We start from the raw sequence: 24,369 nt of genomic DNA, 5'->3' as shown, positions 1-24,369 counted from the left end.
AACATCTGGTTTTTTTTTCTCCGGCTTTTTCTCTTTTACCTTATTTTCAAGGAGGGACAAGGTAGTTTATAAGTCATCAAACTCCAAGCAGAATCAATGATTCAGTTCACTTAATTTGAATCGATAATTTGAATCGATACGAATCACTTATCTAAATCACTTGATTTGAACAGTGATTTAAATCCCTTGATTCGAGCCAGTGATATGAATCACTTGATTCCACTCACTGATTGAAATTACTTGATTCGAATAGTAATTTGAGACATTTGATTCAAAAAAATCATTTGATGCGAATCAGTGGTTTGAATCACTTCTTAACAATCCTGTGATTCGAATCGTTGATTCGAAACATTTGATTTGAGTCAGTGATTCGAAATGTTTGATTCGATTCAGTGATTCGAAATATTTGCTTCGCATCAGTGAGCCGAAACGTTTCATTCGAATAGTGACTAGATTCAAAACGATTGAGTCAAGTAATTCAGATATTTTATTGAAATCATGGGATTCTGATCACGGATTCGAACGTGATCTGAATCACCACTCAAATCACTGATCCTAATTAACTGATTTGGATCTAGTGGTTCAAATTACTATTTGAATCAATAATTTGATTCGAGCTACAGAATATCAAATAGAATATCAAGTATGTGATACAAATTTGAGCAGTGAAGAAGACCATTTCTAACGAAAGAAGAATGGGAAAGCAAAATTGGCGCCTGACTCTGCCCGAAAGGAAGTCTAGTCTTAGCTCAAACAAATCAATTCAAATTTTTCAAATTAAAACGTATTTTATACTTCTTACTTTTTATCACCTCATTTTATTTTCAGACGAAATTTGTTTCTGAGAAGGTAAAATCAATAATTCTAACATCAAAATATGGTGATTTATTTTAATAGAAATCAAAATCGCATTCTATTTTTTTTTGTTGTTGTTGAAGAATTTTGCTATACAACTGGAGCGTGATGTACCAACTATAGTCTACCATATTGCTAACTTAAAAATTATTTCTTTGTTTTAAAGAAAAATTACTGTCGACATCACCGCTATTTCAGAAAATTTTCCACTTGCGCTTCTCCCTCTTATAACGCAAACAAATTTCGTCAAAGAAAAAAAAAAAAAAAGAAAATGAAATCCACTCATTTCTAAAAAGAAATATATGAAATCCACTAAAATGTCTGAGGAATATTCTTACATGAAAATATTACTGATGCGAAAATTGCTTTTTGAATTATTTTATGCCAAATTTTCTTATTTTATTTTATATCGCGTAATATATATATATATATATATATAAACTCATGTTTGTGAAAATTGCTACACCATTACGCGAGTGAGCTGAAATTTTCAGGAAATGCAAAGTAGAGCAAAATATGCAAATGATTAGCCGCTCGTGTGCAGCGTAACAGAAGCACAGTGATGCGTGTTTGGAAGCAGTGGACGTACGAGTGTCAGACAACTCGGAAATCCGGGAGTGGATCCCGAAATGTCACGTCAGCTCGCGATGATAGACACCTGGTCCGCATGGTGCTGATAGACCGTACGGCTCCCTCTAGACAACTGGCAGCACAGTGGTCAATAGCTACAGGTGTTTCATTATGTGCTTCATCAATTCGTAGACGTCAAGTGCAGAGTGGACTAACTAACTATTCAAATTTTGCAGAGTGCCTATCCTGTGCAGGATATCTGCTCTTTCATCTCAGTAGAAAAATTTAAATGGAGGAAGGAAAGGGGGTGCCTAACTAGGTGTGACTATCAAATGTTACAATGAGAAAAATAAAGTAAAAAATCTGGGTTATATGCATAAGTACGTCGCAATTGATTACATAGAATTAACAATAAAAGAGAAAAGAAAAAATATTTACAAAATTTACAAAAGTATTGGACTCCCTTCACATTCCCTCGCCTCCCCCCGGCAAGCCGGGCTTCGTAGGTGCGGAGTGCGAAGTTTGTCTAGTAAAATTAGCTAAAGTGTCTTGAGAGTACGCAGTCGCTGAGAAAGAAGGCTGTGATCGGACTATAATTTTTGTTATCATCTAAAAAATCGATATCTAGTAGTTTATTGAAATCGCATGTATCGCAATTTTTGGCGCCCTTAAAAAAGGCAGTGTTAAGTTTATAGATATATTCATCTATTTTGGGTATATTGAGATCATTATATAGAGTGTTATTCCTAACAAACCAGGGGGCCCCTGTAATTCTCCTCATGATTTTATGCTCAAAAGTACGCAGTCTTTTTCGTTGAATGTTTGGTAGTGTGCCCCAAGTTGGGGATGCGTAACATAGTATCGGCCTGATACACATAAGGTATACATGTCTTTTGGTGTTCAGGGCTAGTTTGCTCTCTTTATTTAGTATTAGTTTCAACGCTTGGTAGGCGGCTCGCGCGCAAGGACTCTTTTATACAGGATCACCATCACACTAAACCATAGCCGTCTACGGCTACAATGGGCCAATCAGCATAGGGACTGGCGTGCTGATTGGCAGCGTGTCGTGTTTTCTGACGAATCCCGCTTTAATTTGTAGTACCATGATGGCCGCACTCGTGTCAGACGCTATACCGGTGAACGCCACCTTCCGGAGTGCATTATCGAAAGCCACAGCGGACGAACACCCGGGGTTATGGTCTGGGGTGCCATAGCATATCATGGACGATCTCAATTGCTACGAATTGTGGGTAATCTGAACAACAACCCGTGCATCAGTGAAGTTTTACAGCCCCAAGCTGTTCCCTTCCTTCAGGCCTTGCCAAGCGCTCTATTTCAACAAGAGAATGCCCGCCCTCATATTGCTAGGACTGTTTAATCCTTCCTTGCATTGCGACAGGTACAGCTTCTTCCTTGGCCTGCGCATTCCCCAGATATGTCACCGATTGAACATGCGTGTCATTTCGTTGGTCGGTGCCTCGCTCGCGATCCTCGTCCTGTTGCTTCTACGGCCGAACTTTGGGTACGCATACAAACTACATGGAATGCTCTTCCTCAGACAGACATTCAAAATTTGCATAACTCCATGCCACGTCGTGTAGCAGCGCTTATTGCGGTGCGTGGTGGCTACACAAAATACTGATTTTGATCTCTTGTTATTGTTTGTTTGCTTTTATGCTTTTAAAGTTTAATCATTTATTTGCACCACTACCACTCAACTGTATAGTAAATTTCATTCAATTATGACGATTCCTTCATGGTGTTGCAATTTTCACAGACAGGAGTTTATATATATATATATATATATATATATATATATATATATATATATATATATATATATATATATATATATATATATATATATATATATATATATATATATATATATATATATATATATATATATATAAGATTTCTGCCCTTATTTAAAATTTCGATGAAGTTTTGAAATTATTAGAATTTAAATTTATTTTTTCAGTCAAATTTACTAATATAATCCCGAAAGGTTAATAAAAATTTAGTGTTTTTTTATCGTCGTATAGTTGGCATTCATTGACAAAAAATTTACTTTTTCATTTAAAAAACCCAAAATTAATATTTCTATGAATAAATTACAAGCTTAAATTTTGCGCCTAAGAAACGAATTTCAATCCACTTCTATACCTTAAATTTTTGCCACATATGTCTGCAGTCTGTCTGTCTTCTTCAGTCTGCAGAGTGGAGCAGAAAACAGACGTTCCGTCAAGATTTCAGCTTCGCTCTGCACAACCCCTTCACATAGCAATATATGCCTGCAACGAATAACCAATCAGAAACTGAAATAATTGTTAACACGAAGCATTATTTCTGTTTCGACTTGAATTTACTTTTGATTTTATGGATGCGAATTTTAAGTCAGGAAAATCATGTCTTTAGTTTTTAACTTTAGTTTAAATTTGATATAAAAGTATCATTGGTAAGAAAAATATATTATAAGACAGAAATTTCTTAAATTCACTTATAAATCTAAGAAGTCTGATCAATAAGTCATATCACAAAGCTGATAAATGCTAAAAATAATCTGCAGTTTTTCTACAGAAATTGTAAAAGTTATTCTTCAGTCAACTGTAGATTTTCTGTAGTGAAATCTTAACAGTAAAAACAAGTCAGTTGTTTTGCAGCAAACTGTGAAGTAATTTTATTCAAAAAAATGTTTAGCTATTGTCTGCAAAATTACTGTAGTTAATGTGAAATCCCTTTAAAATCATACATATAAAAAAATAACTATACTTTAAATCCGTGGTTATACGGCAGTAAATTTGAAATTTTTCTGTAGAAATTTTAAAAACTATTCTTCAGTCAACTGTAGATTTTCTGTAGTGAAATCTTAACCATAAAAACAGGTCAGTTGTCTTGCATCAAATTGAAGTAATTTATTTCAGTAAAAGTTTTAGCTATTGTCTGCAAAATTATTGTAGCTTATGTGAAATCCCTTAAAAATCATGATTATAAAAAATAACGATACTTTAAATCCGTGGGTTATACGGCAGTAAATTTGAAGTAATTATACAGTTATTGTTTCAGAAGTATATTTTCAGATGTATCTGTGGAAAAACTATAGTTATTTTGTATTCTTGTAAAAGTGAGTGTCTTCCGCCAATCAGATTCTTTAATCTCGCTTTCTTCGTTAATAAATCTTCAACTTTTTTACAATTTAATTATTTTAAAACTTGTATAAAATTAATTAATTAAATATTTCTATATTTTAGTAATTTTATTTTCATTAATTTATCAATTATTTATTTATTTTTGACTTAAAAAAGTTGCTTTTACACAAAGTTATGGGGAAAATAATATTATAATAAAATGTAAGTTGTTAAAATTTATAAGTTTCCTTAATTTGAATTCATACAAAATTAGAGCTACTTCAGATCCAAAACCAGACCTACTATTTTGTCTAATAAAAATAAATGTTTAATTTGTGTTTCAAACACAGTTATTTCAAAATTGAATCATAAAATCATTGTTTAATCAATAGTTGAAATTTTAAATCATAATTGAATTTAAAAATGGATGCTTAATCCCAGAATTTTTAGCTTTAATGATAAACCTTAAATTCTCAAATTTATTTCAGACCGTTTTTGAAACTTGTCTTAGATAAATTTAGATAAGTCAAAACATATATCTTTTTTATTGCTTAAAAATAAGCCTTTTTCAAATTAAACAAACAACTTCGTTTGATAAAAAATATAGTTAACATACATATTAAAGCATAGTATTTTAAACAAAAAAAAAACAAATTTAACATAAATAGGCTTAAGATTTATAGAACTGCTTGTCATTAAAATTCGTTCTAAAATCTCCAAAAAAATAACGAATTCAAACTAATTCGAACAACGAGAAAGAAGCAAATCTACGTTGTCAGAAATTTCTCGAAAAAAATAACATGTTTAATTGTAAACACTTTTTAATAAATAACAATTCATTAAATTGTTATTTTGCCATATTCAAACAAAACATTCAAATAGCCTTAAAAAGACGGTATTCGAATTTTTAACTGTGAGAAAAATCGTTTAACTGTTTTCACCTAAGATGATTAAACAAGCAAGAATTTTACCAGCTCCTACTAGGCCCACCTAATGAAAAATCTAAAATCCTTGCAGCTGTGATGCAGTTGTAACTACTAGGATCACCTTAGTCTATAAACTGCATTTTTTAAATATAAATTTTCTGCGGTTTATTTTTAGCTGGGTTGACACAGTTTTCAAAATCAACAAAAAGACACAAAAAATTAAGGGATGGGGACGGTGTGATAAGATGTTTCATAATTTAGTTACGTTATGCCAGTAAAATATAAAAGTGCCAGTACAATAAAAAAGTTATTTTATTTGAACAACACAACAAAAGTATAATACCAATGCTAGCAAAAAAGAAATGTAACTGGCAAGGGACATTAGCCCATTTCCTATTTTAGTTTTAGGGCAGATACGTAACCTAATTATATATTTAATCTATATTCTGGCAACTAACAAGATAATGTTAGAATGTAACTTGTTAGAATGTAACTTGTTGGATCTAGACCATATAATGCAGGTTCACTGATCTCTAAAAATAATTACAGTATAAGTATAAGCTTTAATTTTCTGCTTAACTTTATTAAATTTTCCCGAAATTTGAGCTGTATAAATTATTTTGTCCCAATAGAAAGCTTTAAAAAGGTAATAAATTAGGAATATAATTTTAACAGCACATAAGGTTATTAATTTTTCTAAGGACAAACCCTTTAAAAGGAAAAAAATAATAACAAAAAACATAAGATGTAGTTTATACACTTTCTTTTATCAAGATAATAGAAAATCCATAAACTAAAACACATAAAACTACAATTAAAACACTTAAAAAACATGAACCCCTCTATAGTTTGTCGATGAAAGTAACTCCCCTCGACATGAAGTCTGAGGCCGTCTGTTACTATGGAAACAAGAATACAAAGTGGGTAGCTTCTTTTTCCCTTGATTCCCTTTCTCTTGCCGACTCGAGTCAAAACCTGGCTTAAATAATGGTCCAAAACCCCTACTTGAAATACTTAAACCTCGTAACCATTGTAACCACCACCATCACTCCAGAAGAATGGCTAGGGGAGTTCTTTACATAAACAAACTATACCTAACCACCCATCAGCCCAAGAAGCATGAATTTTACTATTAAAAAATTGAGGCAGTGAGCGGCGTAACTACCTCATAGCAATGAATGATAACAACGGTGACGAAATTAGCTAACGAAGGATCAAAAAGCTCTCTAAAACAACATGCGCAAGTAATTCATAGGATTAGCCGGTGCATTAGTTCTAATGCATGCTCGTTAAATATGTCGGGTCACAAAGTCCTCCATGTTCCCATAAAAAAAATCATACCTCTGGGAGTACTTATCCAGGAGTTTCCTTGTCTTCTGAATTGGGCTCAAAATCACATGGCTACATAGTTGAACATTAGTAGTCGTAAACCCAAAAATCAGGTCGGCTGTTCAACGACGGTTATAAAATGAAATGATTATAAAGTGGGCCCAGGATAGCCTAGTTGGTAAGGCACCGGGCCCATATCAAAGAGGCTGCGGGTTCGATCCCTACCGGAGGAAGACTCCCCGTGCAGTAAATGATAACTGATGCACGTTAAATCTGTTGAGTGACAAAGTCCTCCATAATCCCTTAACAAATCATACCTCTGGGGTACTGATCCAGGAGTTTCCTCGTCTTCTAGATTGGTTCAAAATTACAAGGCTACGGAGTTGAACATTAATATTTGTGAGGCCAAAATTGAGACTGCTGATCAATGATGGTTATAAAATAAAATGAAATGAAAGTAAAGGGAGCCGTGATGGCACAGGGGATAGAGCGTTTGCCTTCCAATGAGGTGAACTGGGTTCGAATCCCAGCGATGGCTGGTCGATGCGAATTCCGCATCCGGCTTGCACCAACCAGAGTACTGACGTAAAATATCCTCAGTGGTGGATGGATCATGGGTAAGTCCCCTTGCCGGGAGGCTAACTGCGGGAGGTTTTCGTGATTTCTTCACGATGTAGCGCAAACGAGGACTAGTTCAATCAAATAGTCCTTCGTGAAGGCAGTTTCTCTCAATACTTAATCCAGGAGTTTCTTGTCTTCTGGATTGGGTTCAAAATTCCAAGGCCACGGAGTTGAGCATTAGTAGTCGTAAATCAAAAAATTGGATCAGCTGTTCTGTGACGTTTTTAAAATCCATATAAAATAAATATATAAAAGAAATTTAGCTGGAAAATTAAACAAGACTAAGATGGAGCCTTAGTTAAAGATGTATATTTATAATGATTATTTAAACAAAATTCTAGTACCATGTTTTCATATTACTTATATATAACAATTATATATAGTATTCAGAAGTATTGCAATGAGAAAAATTAAAGAAAAAAAGAAAAAACATTGGCCATTAACTAGCGTGAAACCAACGTTTCTAAATTGGCTTTCTCTAAAAACACTTAAAATGCGATCTTTGTAAAGTTTTGTCACCCTGTTTATAGAAATGTTGAAATGTCAAGGTCAATGTTCTTCAACCATGGGTGAAAGCGAGACGGAAAAGAGGACAACCGGGTAGTAAAACCATTTCAGTTTTAACTCGTTTTGGGGAGGAGTAAATCTATTCTCTTCTTCAAACTATTCAACATTATCTACCTTTTCTCAGGATAAAAGCAGTTTTATATCTAGCATGCTATAATTGTATAAAAATCTCGATAGTTGCAGAAATTTAATGTTTCTTAAAAAAATGCTAGAATGAAAAATGACTTTCGTACCAGTTTTCGCTCTTTTCCGTCATGGTATATATCGGCTTTCAGCCCTGTCTTCAACTGAAATCTAATTTTGTTTAATTGTTTGAACTCGTTGTGGTAATTATTGCGTATAAAGTTTTCTCAAATACTCTGCAGAAATATGAAAAGGTTTGAGTTCTGTTTTTCGCTCCCGTTTTTGCAAATAGGAAATGAAAAAGACAATTTTCAAATATTTGTTTTTAATCGCTTATGCTAAATATTTTTTTTATCTATTGCGTTGCGATTCCTGAAAAATATTTCTTAGATCAAAACGACGACGTAACTGAAGTAGTACAACATAAAAGAAAAAAAACGCTATACATTTCTTAATTCCTTTAGTTAAAATTATTAAAATTTTGTAGTCGATATTTTAATGTCATGGGCTGTTATTCTTATGCTGAAAACTCTCTACAAATTAACAGATTAAACAAGTTCTGGTTATTGACCCCAGAAAAACGTAGTTCTCAGAGTTAGATAAATTGAACAAACACTTTTAACAAAATAATATAAGCCATTCCTTTTAAACATGAGATTTAAATTACTAACTTTTTTCAACATACCTTTCATATTTTAAAATTGACTAGCGGATAGATTAACTTCGATTCAACGCGTGTAGATTGACTTCGTTTCAGTGCAAAAAAATAAAATAAAATACGAAGGGAACAATGTCTCCTTTCTTCAGACAACAACACCAGATACATAAATAGGTACAAACACAAATTTCTACTTTTTGTTCATAAAACTCATATGACTTCTAAACTATTAGTCTGATCGTCTCAAGTATTGGTCTCATTTAATTCAACGTGAATTAATATATCGAAACATTTACGTCTCTTGTCTCAAAGAAATTCATCTCTTCCTTTCGAATCACCCTCATTTCCCTCAAGAAAAGGGGGAAACATATAGAGGAAAATATCCGGTATCATTTATAATAACATAAAAAAAAAATTAAAAATACCTTTAGCATTAATTTTTACGTAGAAACACCCTTTTTATTGCCATAATTACAGAACTAATTATAAAATAAGTGTAAATACTTTAACATCAATTAATCCATAAAACTTGATTTTAATAAATTATTTATTAATGAAATATGGCATATATTATTGAAAATAGAATATGCATAATACTTTTAATGAAACCGAAATGATTGAAAAGTAATAGTGAGGGCTTGTGAGCGAAGCGAGAAGGTGATTCATACTGCCCTATGTGATAATTTGCGCAATTTTACCTTAAGTAATTTTGCACGAGTTTTAAAAAATATTTATATAAAAACGAATTAACTTAAATAATAGTTAAAAAAAAAAGGTTTTTCTAAAAGTTATATTTTAAAAAAAGTTAATATATTTGAATTGGGATCAAAAAAATCTTTAGAATTTAAGAATGTTTAGCATTAACGCAATAATAGAGACATTTTCTTAATTATTTTTCTATCGGAATATTCATAGCAGGAAATTTTTCTTGCAATTAGGTAATAATATCTTACCGATTCAGTTTCTTGGGATTATTTATTTAATGTATTTTGATAATACATGCAAATTTCAGAAGTTCGAAGTCGAAATAAAATTTCCTTTATGAATTATTTTCGGACTTTTAAACATGTATTTATTGAAAATAAAACAGGAATGAAAAATTAAATATATACAAAAAACTCATGATTTAAAAAATACTTTGTATAAAGTACTTGCAGTACTTAATTTTTTGTATACATAAAGCCACTCTAACTCTTAATTGTCTTAATAATTTATGACTGAAACATTTTTCTACAAAAAATAAGCGTTTCAATTTAAAATACCTTGCATGTTTTCAGATATGTTTTTTTAAAAAGTAAAATAAGAATAAAAATCAGACTTGAAAAAGAATTTAAAATAATTGCCTTATTTTATTTATTCATTTATTTTACAATAGAAAAATCTTTTCAATGGAAGTTATCAATCATTAAAAATCATTAAAATTTGAAATTTCAGTGTTTTTACTCTCTCTCTACAATATATATATATATATATATATATATATATATATATATATATATATATATATATATATATATATATATATATATATATAAAATGTAAAATGATGCAGTCGGACAGAGCAGGGAAACAGGCACAGGATTTTAATGAAATCAGAGGTATTTTATTTAGATCATGTTCTTATGGAAGACCAGCGAAAAGTGATGTTAACTCCATTCAGGATCAGTCTTTCTGGTAGGGAAAATCTTGCAAATAATCCGAAAATGTCTCTATTTAGAGAAGAAAGGGAAATCTTAGAAATTACTATTGGTTAATGAACTTGCTCGAGTGATTCCCACGGCTTAAAAGGGAAAAAAGATCATTATTTAAATTTATGCATACTTTGGCTGAGAATAGATTTAGAAACAGGATGTAGCTTTTAAAAGTGTGAGAAAGTATTTCGATTTGAATAATTAATTAGTAATAAAGTAGGAGTTGTTTTATAGCAAAGAAACTAACATAAAAAGATTAATAAAAGCTTTTTATGTTACATCCCCCCTCGCCGAAAAATTTTGACTAATATCTAAAAAATTTTTAAATTATCCCTTTGCAAAACTTTCCCTATGATGACACAATTAAAATAAAAAAATAATAATAATAATAATATTTGTAATATCAACAAGATATAAAGTAACATGAATTATAAAAAAAAACACATTTGCGCACAATATAAAAAATGTTTTTCATAAAGTGTTAGAGGAAGAAAAAAAAATTGAACTAGCTCTACTATCAAAATGAAGTGTTAGATCTCCATTTTCAAGAATTTTTTGTGATTAAGTTTTTTCAGTCCTTCTTGATAATCACAGTAAATAAAGTTATTCCTCATACTAACGCAATTCAAATAAACTTTTCACTTAAGACAAGAAAATCTATAAAAATTTTCTAAAAGATGTAAATATTCATATTCAACAACATGAAAGATAAAAAAAAAATAGGAAAATGCAAGTGATATGAGATATAAAAATACAAATTGACACTTTTTATCAAAAAAAATTTCAATATAAAATTTAAAAAAATTTTGACACAATGGTCTTTAATCTGAATTTTAAGACTTCAGTGTTATTAGGGGAAATTGTTTTGCTGGATTAGGGGCTGTATTCCCCAAAAGGAGGAAAACAGTCCCTAGTCTCAACAATGATGTACTGGAAGATCCTTGTTTCAACAGATGCTTAAGTATTGATTTTTTTGGTTTTCACCACAGACAAAAACTACCATCGCCCCATATCCTACTAGATTGGGTATACGTTGAACTTGAAGAAAATTTGAAAGGTCGGATCTTCCAGAAAAAAGGGGACCACATGTTCATTGAACCATGTGTAATGTTGTCATATTCGGTGTTTTTAATTTATTTTAACAATGAAAAATCATTAAATTTAATAATATAAAAAATATATATTATTTAATCTATTACTGGTTTTTTATTCGTGACATAATTTCAGTTTGTCAGGTGGGTGGTACCTTCGCAATTTTGATATATGAACTATTTCTGAATTTTCTTTATTATGAATATTCTTTTTATTTATTTTATAATTAACATCAGAAATTTTTTCAAGAATTATATATGGACCGGAAAAAGTTGGGGTAAGTTTCCTAGTATTGGGGTATTTAAAATCTTCATACATTACAGTATCACTAGGGGAAAATTCAATATGAGTGAATCTTGCATCATAATAAATTTTATTTTTTTCATGATAATGTTTAATTCTTTCAACTGCAATTTTTCTTGCTTCTTCTATTGGTGGAAAAATTTCTTCAGATAAAGGATGATTAAATGGGAGAGTGCCAAACATTAAATAAGCTGGGGGAAATTTAGTTACCGAATGTGGAGTTAAATTATATTCTTCAGTTACTTCTTTTAATAATTTAGGCCAAGGAATTTTTTTAGAAGAATCATTAATTTTACATTTTAAACGTGTTACAATGGTTTGTCCTAAACGCTCAACTTTTCCATTAGTTTCAGGTCTATGGGCTGTAGTTAACAATTGTTTGATTTTGCTATGTTTAAGAAATTTTTTAAAATGGGAAGAAGTAAACGCGGCATTTCTATCACCAAAATATTTTTTGGGGTTTGAATTTGAGAAATTTGATGCAAAAAATTTACATAAGTTTCCGTAGTTATTGATTTTGATGCAAAAGACCACATATATCGAGTGTGATGATCAATTACTAAAGTTAGATATTTTTTGGTAGAATTGTAATAATTAAAACCACCTACACTATCGATTGCAATTATTTCAAAAGGTTTGTCAACTGGGGGCATTTCCTGAAGTAACCCAAATCTTTTCTGTCTAAGTTTTTTAGTAATTTGACAAGTATGACAATGTTTGTTAAAATTTGTAATGTCCAAAGTAATATTTTCCCAATAGTAAACAGGAGTAAGTAAATTAATAGTTTTTTGAATTCCGGGATGGCCAAATTTTTTATGAGTAATTTCAAGTAATTTATGCCTTAAAGAAAATGGAACAACAATTTTGGTAAAACCATTTTTACGTAAACACAAAACATTATCTATTTTAATAAAATTTCCAGTTAAATTATCATTTTGTTGGGCTTCGCGAATTTCGTCTAATTGCAAAAGATGTGAAAAATGGCTTACATTATTTAAATCAACATTACTATTGTGTTCAATATTGTCAGGAATGTCTCGGGATAACATGCCAACTTTAAAGTTCAAGGTGCCTTTTGTGTATTTTATATCATAATCATACATACTTAATGGCAAAGACCAGCGGAACAATCTACCTTTCAGATTTTTAACATTTTTTAACCAAACTAAAGCCGCATGATCTGTATGTATGGTAAATTTATTTCCAAATAAATAATGATAAAATTTGTTTAATGCATCAACAATAGCAAGACATTCCAGTTCTGTGATAGCATAATTTTTCTCATAGTCTCTAAGAGAACGAGAATGGAATGCTATTGGATGTAAGACACCTGAAACATCTGGCTGTTTCAAAATTGCTCCAACACCACTTTGACTTGCGTCAACAAAAATATGACATGGTAATTTAGGATTAAATATTTTCAAAATTGGTTTACAAACTAAAGCATTTTTTAAAATTTCGAATGCCTCTTGACATTTGGGAGTCCAACACCAGGTTGTATTTTTCTTTAAGAGATTATTTAAAGGTGCTCTAATTTTAGCATAATTATTTATAAATTTATTATACACATTTATTGAACCTAAAAATCGTTGAAGAGATTTAACATTAGTTGGAGGTTTCAAGTTTTTAATTGCTTCAATGTTGTTGTAATCAGGAGTTACTACACCATTAGATATTTCGTAACCCAAAAATTGAATTTTAGTTTGCAAAAAAGAACATTTAGAAGCTTTTAATTTTAAGTTTTCAAATCTACATATTTCAAAAATTTCCTTTAGATGATTTAAATGTTCTTCAAAACTATTAGAATAAATTATGATATCATCAAAATAATTAGCTGCAAATGAAACTTTATGTTTAGTGAGTATTCTGCGTATTGTTCTTTGAAAAATACCAGGGGCGTTCTTCCACCCAAATGGCAATCTTAACCATTCGTATAACCCACTATTGGTGACAAAAGCAACTTTTTCAGTGTCTTCAAGGTTGATTGGAATTTGCCAATAACCACTTACCATATCTAGCCTACTAAAATAAACACTGTTCCCTAATTTATCTATAAGAGTTTCTATAAGAGGTAATGGTTCTGCATCCGATTTAGTGATTTGATTTAATTTTCTAAAGTCTATACACAATCTATTTTTTTTATTTTCATCTTTTTTATAAGCTAGAGTTACTGGAGCAGAATAGGGAGAAGAGCTTTCTTTAATTATATTATGCTTTAATAATTCTTCAATTTGTTTATCTATTTCTTCTTGTTGTTTTGGGGAAGTTTTGTATGCTCGTAAGGATATTGGTAAGTCAGATGTTAATCTTACCCTTTGAGGTTCAATTCTTATTGTCCCTACATCATATTTATCTTTAGCGAAAATATCTGAAAAATCTTCTAAAATTTCCTGAAGTTGGAAATTTTTTTCATCATCTTGAATTTGCATAATTCCGTCAACATGATTTTGACAATGTTGGCCACCATTATCACATTTAGTCTCAAGAACATTTGAAAATTCAAGATTATTTTCAGTTTTGCTATTTAAATCTTTATTTTTAATCCCATTTTTCCTTAAATTCACTTTGTTTACATTTTTATTTTTGTTTATTCTCACGTCCAAAATTTTATTTTCCATAACAAATTCTTCCTTTTGTTTATTATTATTTGATTTAACATTTTTTCTTTTATTTCTACTTTCCTTATTTTTATTCTTAGCTTTATTTTCTTTATTGGTATTTTTGTTGCAATCATTAACCTGGATTTCAGGAGAAATGTGTAAAGACAAGTTGCTTTTATAATCCGAAAAAGTGATCAGTTTTCTCTGATTTTGCATTACAACTCGTTCAACACAATCTATCACAAATTTAAACCCATTACATTCCTTTAAACCCAATATGGCATAAGGTAGATCAGTATTTAAAATGTAAAATTCCACTGACTTAGCTATATTTCCAATTTTTAAATTTAAAGTACAGGTTTGGTCAAGTTGCAAAATACCTTTTGTTTGTTTTACATTTACAAAGTTCTTTCTTTCTTTTTGGACATTAAGTTTTTCAAAAAGTTTAGTTGGGATGATATTTAAAGTACTACCTGTATCAATATTTAACAAGATAGTTTTATTTGTCATATTCGGGTATTTGTCACTTTTATAGTTGTCATAAGTATTTTGTATGTATCCGGATACAATTAATTGTCAATTTTTTGGTTGGTCATTTTCTTGTTTAGATTGAGTTTGATTCTCAGTCATAAAAGAATTAGGTTTGTTTATACAATTTTGGCCCCAATGATAAGCATTGGTTATACCAAGCTTATCACAGTATTTGCATGGCTTAGGAGGCAACTCCTGGGAAGCCTGGGCGAAATGATTAGTTTGTTGTTTATTTCTTTGAAACTTTTCATTTTGAATTCTAGGTCTAAATTGGGATTGTTGGTTAAAACTTTGACTAGGCCGGGAAAAATTCTGATTTTGTCGAGGATTATAATTTGGATTACCTGAGTTGTTAAAGAATGGTCGCCTTGGTGCCCAGCCTTGATATTGTGGTCTATACCCATTAAATTTGGATTCTGGTAATTTTTGTTTAGTTTCAGTTTGGGGTAAGACCATAGGTACATCATGAATTATTTTCGAAACAATAGTGAGCCATTCAATCGGGTTTTAGTTTCTTTTAAAACCAAAAGTGCTTTAATTTAGGGAGGCAAACCTATAGATAGACCCTCAATTATATGTTCATTACTTAAATTTATTTTTCGACCTAACTCTACCTTTTCGGTAAAATATGAATTTAGGTTTTAGCTTGGCCAGAAAATTTTAAATTTTGAAAATCATTAAAGCCAAAGGGAGGTGAAAAATAATGTTCTCTAAAAATTTCAACTATTTCTTGATATGAATTACAATTAAGACAGTTATTAATATACAATTTCAAACCTGAACCTTTAATGAATTTTTGAAAATGTCTAACTTTCCATTCGTCATTTAATTTAGCATCTAAAGTCTGTTTTTCGAAATGTTTGAGCCAGGATGTGAATAGAACACCCATGTCAGGCTCAAAGATTAGTATGTCTGGTTTATCCGGTACATTTTGATCCATACTTAATTTTTGTAAGTTATCATTCAATTCATTTACAGAATTTTCTGTATTGCTTTTAGCGTTTTCATCCATGTTAAAATTGTAGTTTTTGCCACTCCGTAAGGGCATTCAAATAATCAAATTTCAATAATTAAATACAACATTTAGAAGTAAGAAAAATTAATTTAAATATATGAATAGCACATATTTTGCTTTTTTAAACACCATAATAAAATAAAAATTTAAATTTCGCTTCTACAATTAATAAAATATACACTGTGATATATAATGCAATAAAAAGAGTGATTCCTTAAATAATTAAAATTATAATCATACTGAATCAAAAGTGAAAAAAAAATATATGATGGTAACACTAAATTTTAATATTATTTAATTTAAACAAATAATATGGTAAACCATTGAATAATAATATCAATAAATGGAAATATTATCAAAATATAAATATCAATAGCCATAAATTTGTTTGTTTAAATTTCGAGATATTCACGAGATTAGAAAGCATTCACGTTTAAAAATTTCACCTGGAGAATATCATTAAAAATATCAGAGCACGATTTGTCAAATAAGTATAATTGATATAAAATGTGTAAAATATTAATCCCCCCAAAGAAGATTTTCATAGCACTCATCCATTCTTGTTCACTAGATTTCACCAATAAGCACGATCCACTAAAGTTCACACACTGAACACAACTCGCTTTGGCCAACATTAAGTGCCACCAAGATGAACTTCTGGAAATGTAGAATCGCTGTCACTCAGAGGCATGGAATTCTCGAAAAGGTGAAGCAAACGAAACATCTTTTTCTTTTTTTTCTTAATGTTTTCTCCATAGTCGCTCCATTCCAAGAGTAAACACGGCAGTTAGTTAAATGGGGAATAAACCAATTTTCTTCGTTAAGATGAGTCACAGACTAACGTTTCTGGGTAGAACGGGAAAGTGTCGCCAGCCAGGGTCAAGGTTCATCCAAATCCAATCAATTTCGCAGCATTGGCAATAAACTGCTCATCATTCTCTTCTAGTTTGAAGTTATGACATTTCTCTGTGAAGTCGTCGATCCGTTCGTTAATAGGCTCAAATCTTCCAACATAGTAGAAGTGTGTTCTTTTAGTTAATTTTTTATTTTTATGTTTTGAAGAAGCATTTAATATTATCCTGCGCCCGTTTCATCAGTTCTTATAATCCTGCTCGGCTTGTAAAATGATGCAGTCGGACCGAGCAGGGAAACAGACACAGGATTTTAATGAAATCAGAGGTATTTTATTTAGATCATGTTCTTATGGAAGACCAGCGAAAAATGATGTTAACTCCATTCAGGATCAGTCTTTCTGGTTGGGAAAATCTTGCAAATAATCCGAAAATGTCTCTATTTAGAGAAGAAAGGGAAATCTTAGAAATTACTATTGGTTAATGAACTTGCTCGAGTGATTCCCACGGCTTAAAAGGGAAAAAAGATCTTTATTTAAATTTATGCATACTTTGGCTAAAAATAGATTTAGAAACAGGATGTAGCTTTTAAAAGTGTGAGAAAGTATTTCGATTTGAATAATTAATTAGTGATAAAGTAGGAGTTGTTTTATAGCAAAGAAACTAACATAAAAAGATTAATAAAAGCTTTTTATGTTATATATATATATATATATATATATATATATATATATATATATATCAGTCGGGCCTCTATTTTACAAAATCGTTAAAAATCCCGATAAAATATCTTCTTATATGGAAAGTTCGTTAAATAGAAAATCACCATTTGAAATACTTAAACACAAAGCAGTTTTCAAATTCAAAAACACTTGGCATAATTAAAATAGTAATTGATACACCTTTATTTTGTAAATTGTTATCTACTATCGAATTGTTTTAAATGATTATAGCAGTTCATCGTATGAAGTTTTGGTGATTTCCTTATCAATTCTGTTTTCATCTTCCTCGTCCTTCTCACAATTTATTGCTGCATTGTTTTTATTTTTTGCACTGTCCAAAATATCCGATTCTGTTAATGTTTCTGTGGTTGCGGCTTCAGAATCAATAAAAATAAAATCATTAATCAGTACATCCTTGTTAATTTCGAGGTTCTCTCTTAGCATTACCCACATCTTCTTAAGTTCCTCTAATGGAATATTACCCTCGTCCTCAGCACTTTCCAAATTCCCCGCGCTGACTAAGAATCCAGCTTTAGCAAAACTGTTACGAATAGCTTTTGAAATTTTTGTGATGCTTTCTCGTAAATTGATTTTTGGCATGGATTCCTGTATGAAATGCAAACAGAAAGGGAAAGGGATTTTACCACTTTCTCTAAAAGTGGCTGCGAAAATCAATTCAAGGTCATTTCTCCTGTAAAATACGAAGTATTTTGGGAAATAGGTTCCTTCTTGGTTCTTCTAAAAAAATCGCAAAATAGAGAAATTCGCAAAATGGAAGTTCGTTAAATCGAAGTAGGACTGTATATATATTAGATGAACCGGAAAGTAATGTCATTTCGGTGCATTCGATATTTGTTATCAAGATTTTATTTTTAATCAATAATGTATTCACCCTCGTTAACAACAACATTTCAATGCCTGGTCGAAAATGAAAAATGAATCGAAATAGATCGAAAAAAATAAATTGGTTTTTAAGACTAACGAATATTTAATGCGCCGAAACGACATCATTTTCCGGTTCACTTAATATATATTAATAACTTTCATGATAACTTTCAAAATAACTTTACGGATTTCTTTATTTTTTGATTTTCTGCCTGTACTTTAAAAATGTGTTTAATAAAATAAAAGAATTGCATGATAATAAAAAGTATAATTACTTATTTCATTTTTAATGCATCTCTGCATAAGAACTCAAAGGGTAACGGATTTTTTTATTTTTTGTTTCTGATACTCAGGAAAGAAAATATTTCTCGCAAGAAATAATTTTAATAATAAATATTTAGTATATTAGCAATCTTAAATATTTAGTGTCTATTTTTAATTTTATTAATTATTATTTTTGAATTTAATGAAAAAGTAAAATTAAAAAATGGAAGTAGTAAATTAAAGTAAAAAGAAAAATAGGACAGAGAAAAAGAATTGCCACATTTTGCTTAGGAGTTCCTTTTCTCAGAGGTCATTATTTGATCATTGTTTTCATAAATAAACTTAATTTGACCACCATGACTCATAAATATTTGATATTTTTAAATGCTGACCACATTAGACTAATTTCTGAGAATTGCAGGTGTATCATTCCACGAACATCTTACGAAGGATAGTTCTAAAACAACACTTTCTGAATTTATATAGATTTTCTCATTTTTTTTCCATTTATTTATTTTGACAAAAACAATACTTTATACATAACTGTAAAAGTCAAAGCATTTCTTAAATCTTTTAGCGCAGGTTCCAGATAATCTTTGTATGAAAGTTTTTTTTCGTAATAATCAAAAAAAAATTTCAGAAACTTTATACTGGAAATTATTTGTAAAAACAAGTTTTTTTTAATATTGTGAATTTAATTACAGTATTATTATGATTTTATGTAAAGTAATAATATGAATTACAATATAAATTTGATAAAATTGAAGTAATTGAATACTTAGATAAATTTTTCGAACATCGGGCATTCTTGCATGCATTTATAAGGGTTTTTATTTAAGTGAAACATCGAATTAGTATTTTTTCCGCTAATATCCTTATAGACGATTATTAAAAGTGATAATATCCTTATAGGTGTTGAATGACCATGTATCTACTAAAAAACTATTGTTATAATTCTTTTAACATTTCATAATTTTTTAACTTCTTCAATTAACCTTTTCAATTAACTTAAATTTATTTAAAATTAATTCCACGACATAGTTCCATATTAAGTAATTAATTTAATTTTATTGAAGCATCACGAGATGGTTATTTTGATAATTCCCAATTAGAAAATCCTGCTACTATCTTTACCTTGTTTTGTTAAGAGGATTATTTGTTTCCTCCCGACGGAACTCAACCATCAAAGGGGTCAAGATACGGAGAGAAAAAAACTCTGAACATGCTTTTAATCATCCGTATTTAATTTTCTAAAATAAACTGATGTCGGTTATCTATTAAGTAATATTTCGAAACACATAAAGTACCCAATCAGAATTTTGAAAATAGTGATGTATTTGAAATTATGTATTTCAGATTCTCTATTGATTTTTTCAGAAAAAAATTATACCGTTACAATTCTGCAATCGGCATATATAATCGAAACACATAATAATATTTCGAAACACATAAAGTACCCAATCAGAATTTTATAAATAGGGATGTATTTGAAATGATGTATTTCAGATTCTCCATTGATTTTTTCAGAAAAAAATTATACCGTTACAATTCTGCAATCGGCATATATAATCGAAACACATAATAATATTTCGAAACACATAAAGTACCCAATCAGAATTTTAAAAATAGGGATGTATTTGAAATGATGTATTTCAGATTCTCCATTGATTTTTTCAGAAAAAAATTATACCGTTACAATTCTGCAATCGGCATATATAATCGAAACACATAATAATATTTCGAAACACATAAAGTACCCAATCAGAATTTTATAAATAGGGATGTATTTGAAATGATGTATTTCAGATTCTCCATTGATTTTTTCAGAAAAAAATTATACCGTTACAATTCTGCAATCGGCATATATAATCGAAACACATAATAATATTTCGAAACACATAAAGTACCCAATCAGAATTTTATAAATAGGGATGTATTTGAAATGATGTATTTCAGATTCTCCATTGATTTTTTCAGAAAAAAATTATACCGTTACAATTCTGCAATCGGCATATATAATCGAAACACATAATAATATTTCGAAACACATAAAGTACCCAATCAGAATTTTAAAAATAGTGATGTATTTGAAATTATGTATTTCAGATTCTCTATTGATTTTTTCAAAAAAAAATTATACCGTTACAATTCTGCAATCGGCATATATAATCGAAACACATAATAATATTTCGAAACACATAAAGTACCCAATCAGAATTTTATAAATAGGGATGTATTTGAAATGATGTATTTCAGATTCTCCATTGATTTTTTCAGAAAAAAATTATACCGTTACAATTCTGCAATCGGTATATTTAATCGAAACACATAATAATATTTCGAAACACATAAAGTACCCAATCAGAATTTTAAAAATAGTGATGTATTTGAAATTATGTATTTCAGATTCTCTATTGATTTTTTCAAAAAAAAATTATACCGTTACAATTCTGCAATCGGCATATATAATAGAAACACATAATAATATTTCGAAACACATAAAGTACCCAATCAGAATTTTAAAAATAGTGATGTATTTGAAATTATGTATTTCAGATTCTCTATTGATTTTTTCAGAAAAAAATTATACCGTTACAATTCTGCAATCGGCATATACTGCTATCGGAAAGATAGTTTCGCATTATCCATTGCTATATTTTGTTAATACTTGGTGCATAAGTCGACTTTTCAAAACCCCAAAATTTTACGAAAATCTAGGAGTCTAGTTACACACCGGTAACAAATACACAAACATTCGTTCAAACAGTCGAACATTCGTTGCTTGTTTATAAACAATGTCGATGTTTATAAACAATATCGATGTTTTATAAACAATGAGACTACAATAACTCTTTAATTAATTAACCTCTTTTAAAAACTATTTTCTTTAGATATTAATTTTTTTAAAAAACAATACTTCAAACCACATTCATAAATTCTTTGTTTTAAGTTACATTGGAATCCAAAGAGTTTTTCGGCATTATCCAACTCAGATTCTCATTCGTTTTAAGAACAACGAAAACAATCCAAACAAAGGCATAATAATGAATAACTATCAAAATTTAGAGCAGCATCATTTTGCAGTTTTACATTTTTTATAAAAAAAAAATTCTTTGAAACTCTAAAAACAATCGAGAGTTATTTCTCCTAATCTCATCATGAGACGCATTTTCATTTTCGACTTTTTTTTGAAAGATCGATTGATAGCTCCAATACTAAATCCTCCAATACATCCTCCAATACTAAAAATACAACAATAATAATAGAGATGCAATGAGTAGAGAAAACCTGGTTTATTCCTGTGAATAAACTGGATTGACTTAACTCACAAAACTCGCTTCATCGAATCTGGAAACATGAAATGAAAAGTTACATCGGTAATATACATAACTGCCCAGACCACAAATGATTATGTTTAAAAGGAAAAGTAATCACGTAAATTTGGGTTGAAAATTGAAAAGGAGCATTTTTGCGTAAGCACGCATTTCTCGCTACTTTCGTAAATATGCACTTTGATCTGTGACTCAGAGCTCCAAGAATTTGAAAATGTTGGTATCTAGCAAAAACTTTTAGCAGTCAGTAAAAATATTATCTCCTAAGTCCTATTACAGAGAGTGAAATTTGAAGAACACTCGAGAATGCAAAAATAAAATTGAAATTTTGTTTCTCCGATGATTGTTGAAGATAGGGTCAAAAACAGGGGAGAAAAATCGTTCGAGCTTTATTCTCAGACCGATTTTTTTTCATATAAATATTAAAATTAAAAAAAAAGTCTGATCGTAATTAAAAAACTAAAAATATAGTCGTCATGCGAAATGTTTCGGTCGCCAATGGCGACCGCGTGACAGTATTTCATGAGCCCTGGCTGTGACTATTTTCGTCAACAAGCGTTTCGAGCTGAGTCCAGATTTAAAAACTCATCCACCGACGATATGGTATGTATGTTACGATCAATGTAGTTAATCGATCATTATTAATTACTACTAAATTACTTAAAATTATTAATCTTTTAGAATTTATCACATTTATCGGTTATTATTAATAATTACCAATGAAGTTTGGTCCATACAATAATTTTCAACACATTTGGCAACACTTCGTTTTTATCAGTTCAATCCAAGAAATGTCTATAAATATCACTTTCGCTAGCATTGTTATTAAAATATATTTAGTAAATTTCAAAAGAAAAAAAAAACTTGAATGGCGAAAAGAAGAGAAGAAAAAATATATAACAAGCGGGTATGGTATATTTCATATATTTTATATATTTCAATTCAAATTGTTTTTTAAATATAACAATACATTTTCGAAAATTTACTATAAAAATGCAGTTATTAAAATGCAAAATATATTTATTAAAATATAAAATATAATTGTTAAAATATATCATTTTTTACTCTGTGTATTTCAATCAAATTCATGATTTTTTCTTTAAAATATAGCAATATATTTTCGCTCTTTTTATCACAAAATATAAAATATATTTATTAAATTAGATGAAAAATAAATGGGAAGAAATAAAGAGAAAGGCATACGGGCGTCAATTTCGACTCTACATATTTCAATTGAATCTATAAAATGTTTTTAATATCACATCAAATTTTAAATTTGTTTTTATAACAATAGAGAAATGCAAACTCACCTCATTGTCTAGTGAAATTTATGTAGAGAAACTAAAATCGCAAACTATCCTCAGGAAATGATTGAAAAACATCTTGCAAAGGGAAAACCACGACTTAAAGAAAGAGAACAGATCCGTATGCAAGAAGAACAGTGTGGGTTTTGACACGCTTTATTAATCTAGGTCGATGTTTAGTACTGTAACCTAATTCCGTCCCTCTTTTACTTGCCCCTTAACTACATGAAAGTAAAATTTCTTTCTTTTGTGAAATATCAAAAAGAAGTTTTATTTTCATTCTCAAAAGGAAGTTATTTTTACAGACACTCACTTAGAACGAAGGGATCGTTTAATCTAAGTGCTTCGTAAACCAGGGTCAGTTATGGATATACAGTCAACTAAAAATTATATTTTTCTTTTATGTGCAGAGCCTGATTATCGCCTAGGCCCACACTATGTGGGCCTAGGGCTCACTCTTTCTGGGGGCCTCAATAATTAGTAAAATGTTCACAATATTACTTATAAAAAATTTTAAAAATTAGCGAAAGAAACAGTTTTTCTCGAAAAAGGCATTTTTTATTTCAAATTTTCTTTTTATTGGGATAAACCAAACTCGTGTAAACATTGCATTAATCAAATTCAAAAGTACAGCTGAATTTTAATAGGTGCAATTTTTGCTCCAACGGCTTAAGCAAATGCAACGAGAATGCATTTTCGCAAAGTCTCTTATAAATGATTAGTGTCAACAAGAACTTAAAACTTATTCTTAACAACTATGTAAAGCTGTAGATGGAAGGCTACAATCTTTAGAGTAACTCAGCTAATCATTGACTTTTAGCAAAAATCACCGTTTTCAATTGTTTATGGTCACCAAACAATTTTTAATTTCATACAACATTGTTTTGTCGTTTTATATTTTGCTTTAATATTTAGATGCGTAAACTTTTGAAATAATGCAATTCAATAGATTCTTTTAATTGTTGGGACTACTCTTCAGAAATTTAATTTCAAAATATTTTG

At 29.8% G+C, this 24,369-nt stretch overlaps 1 protein-coding gene across 2 annotated transcripts in view; it reads right to left on the bottom strand.

Moving 5' to 3' along the window:
- LOC107438120 (venom protease) overlaps nt 1-23,518 on the bottom strand; it is a 47,167-nt gene extending 23,649 nt beyond the window's left edge. Inside the window, exons 1-2 of one of the 2 annotated variants that reach the window (XM_087155889.1) lie at nt 23,374-23,518; nt 3,592-3,719 (exon numbers count right to left, since the gene is read on the bottom strand). Coding sequence is in view for 1 of the 2 variants with exons in the window: in XM_087155888.1 (XP_087012014.1) it covers nt 23,374-23,378 (5 nt within the window). In the remaining variant the exon portion in view is untranslated. The remainder of the gene's footprint in view (nt 1-3,591; nt 3,720-23,373) is intronic. The other variant, XM_087155888.1, reaches the window with a different exon arrangement.
- Nucleotides 23,519-24,369: the final 851 nt, after the last annotated feature.

Source organism: Parasteatoda tepidariorum, chromosome 12, assembly GCF_982258835.1.
Source record: "Parasteatoda tepidariorum strain Cologne lab strain chromosome 12, Ptep-v5.0, whole genome shotgun sequence".
Lineage (NCBI taxonomy): Eukaryota > Metazoa > Arthropoda > Arachnida > Araneae > Theridiidae > Parasteatoda > Parasteatoda tepidariorum.
This window is presented reverse-complemented; position numbering and strand designations above follow the sequence as displayed.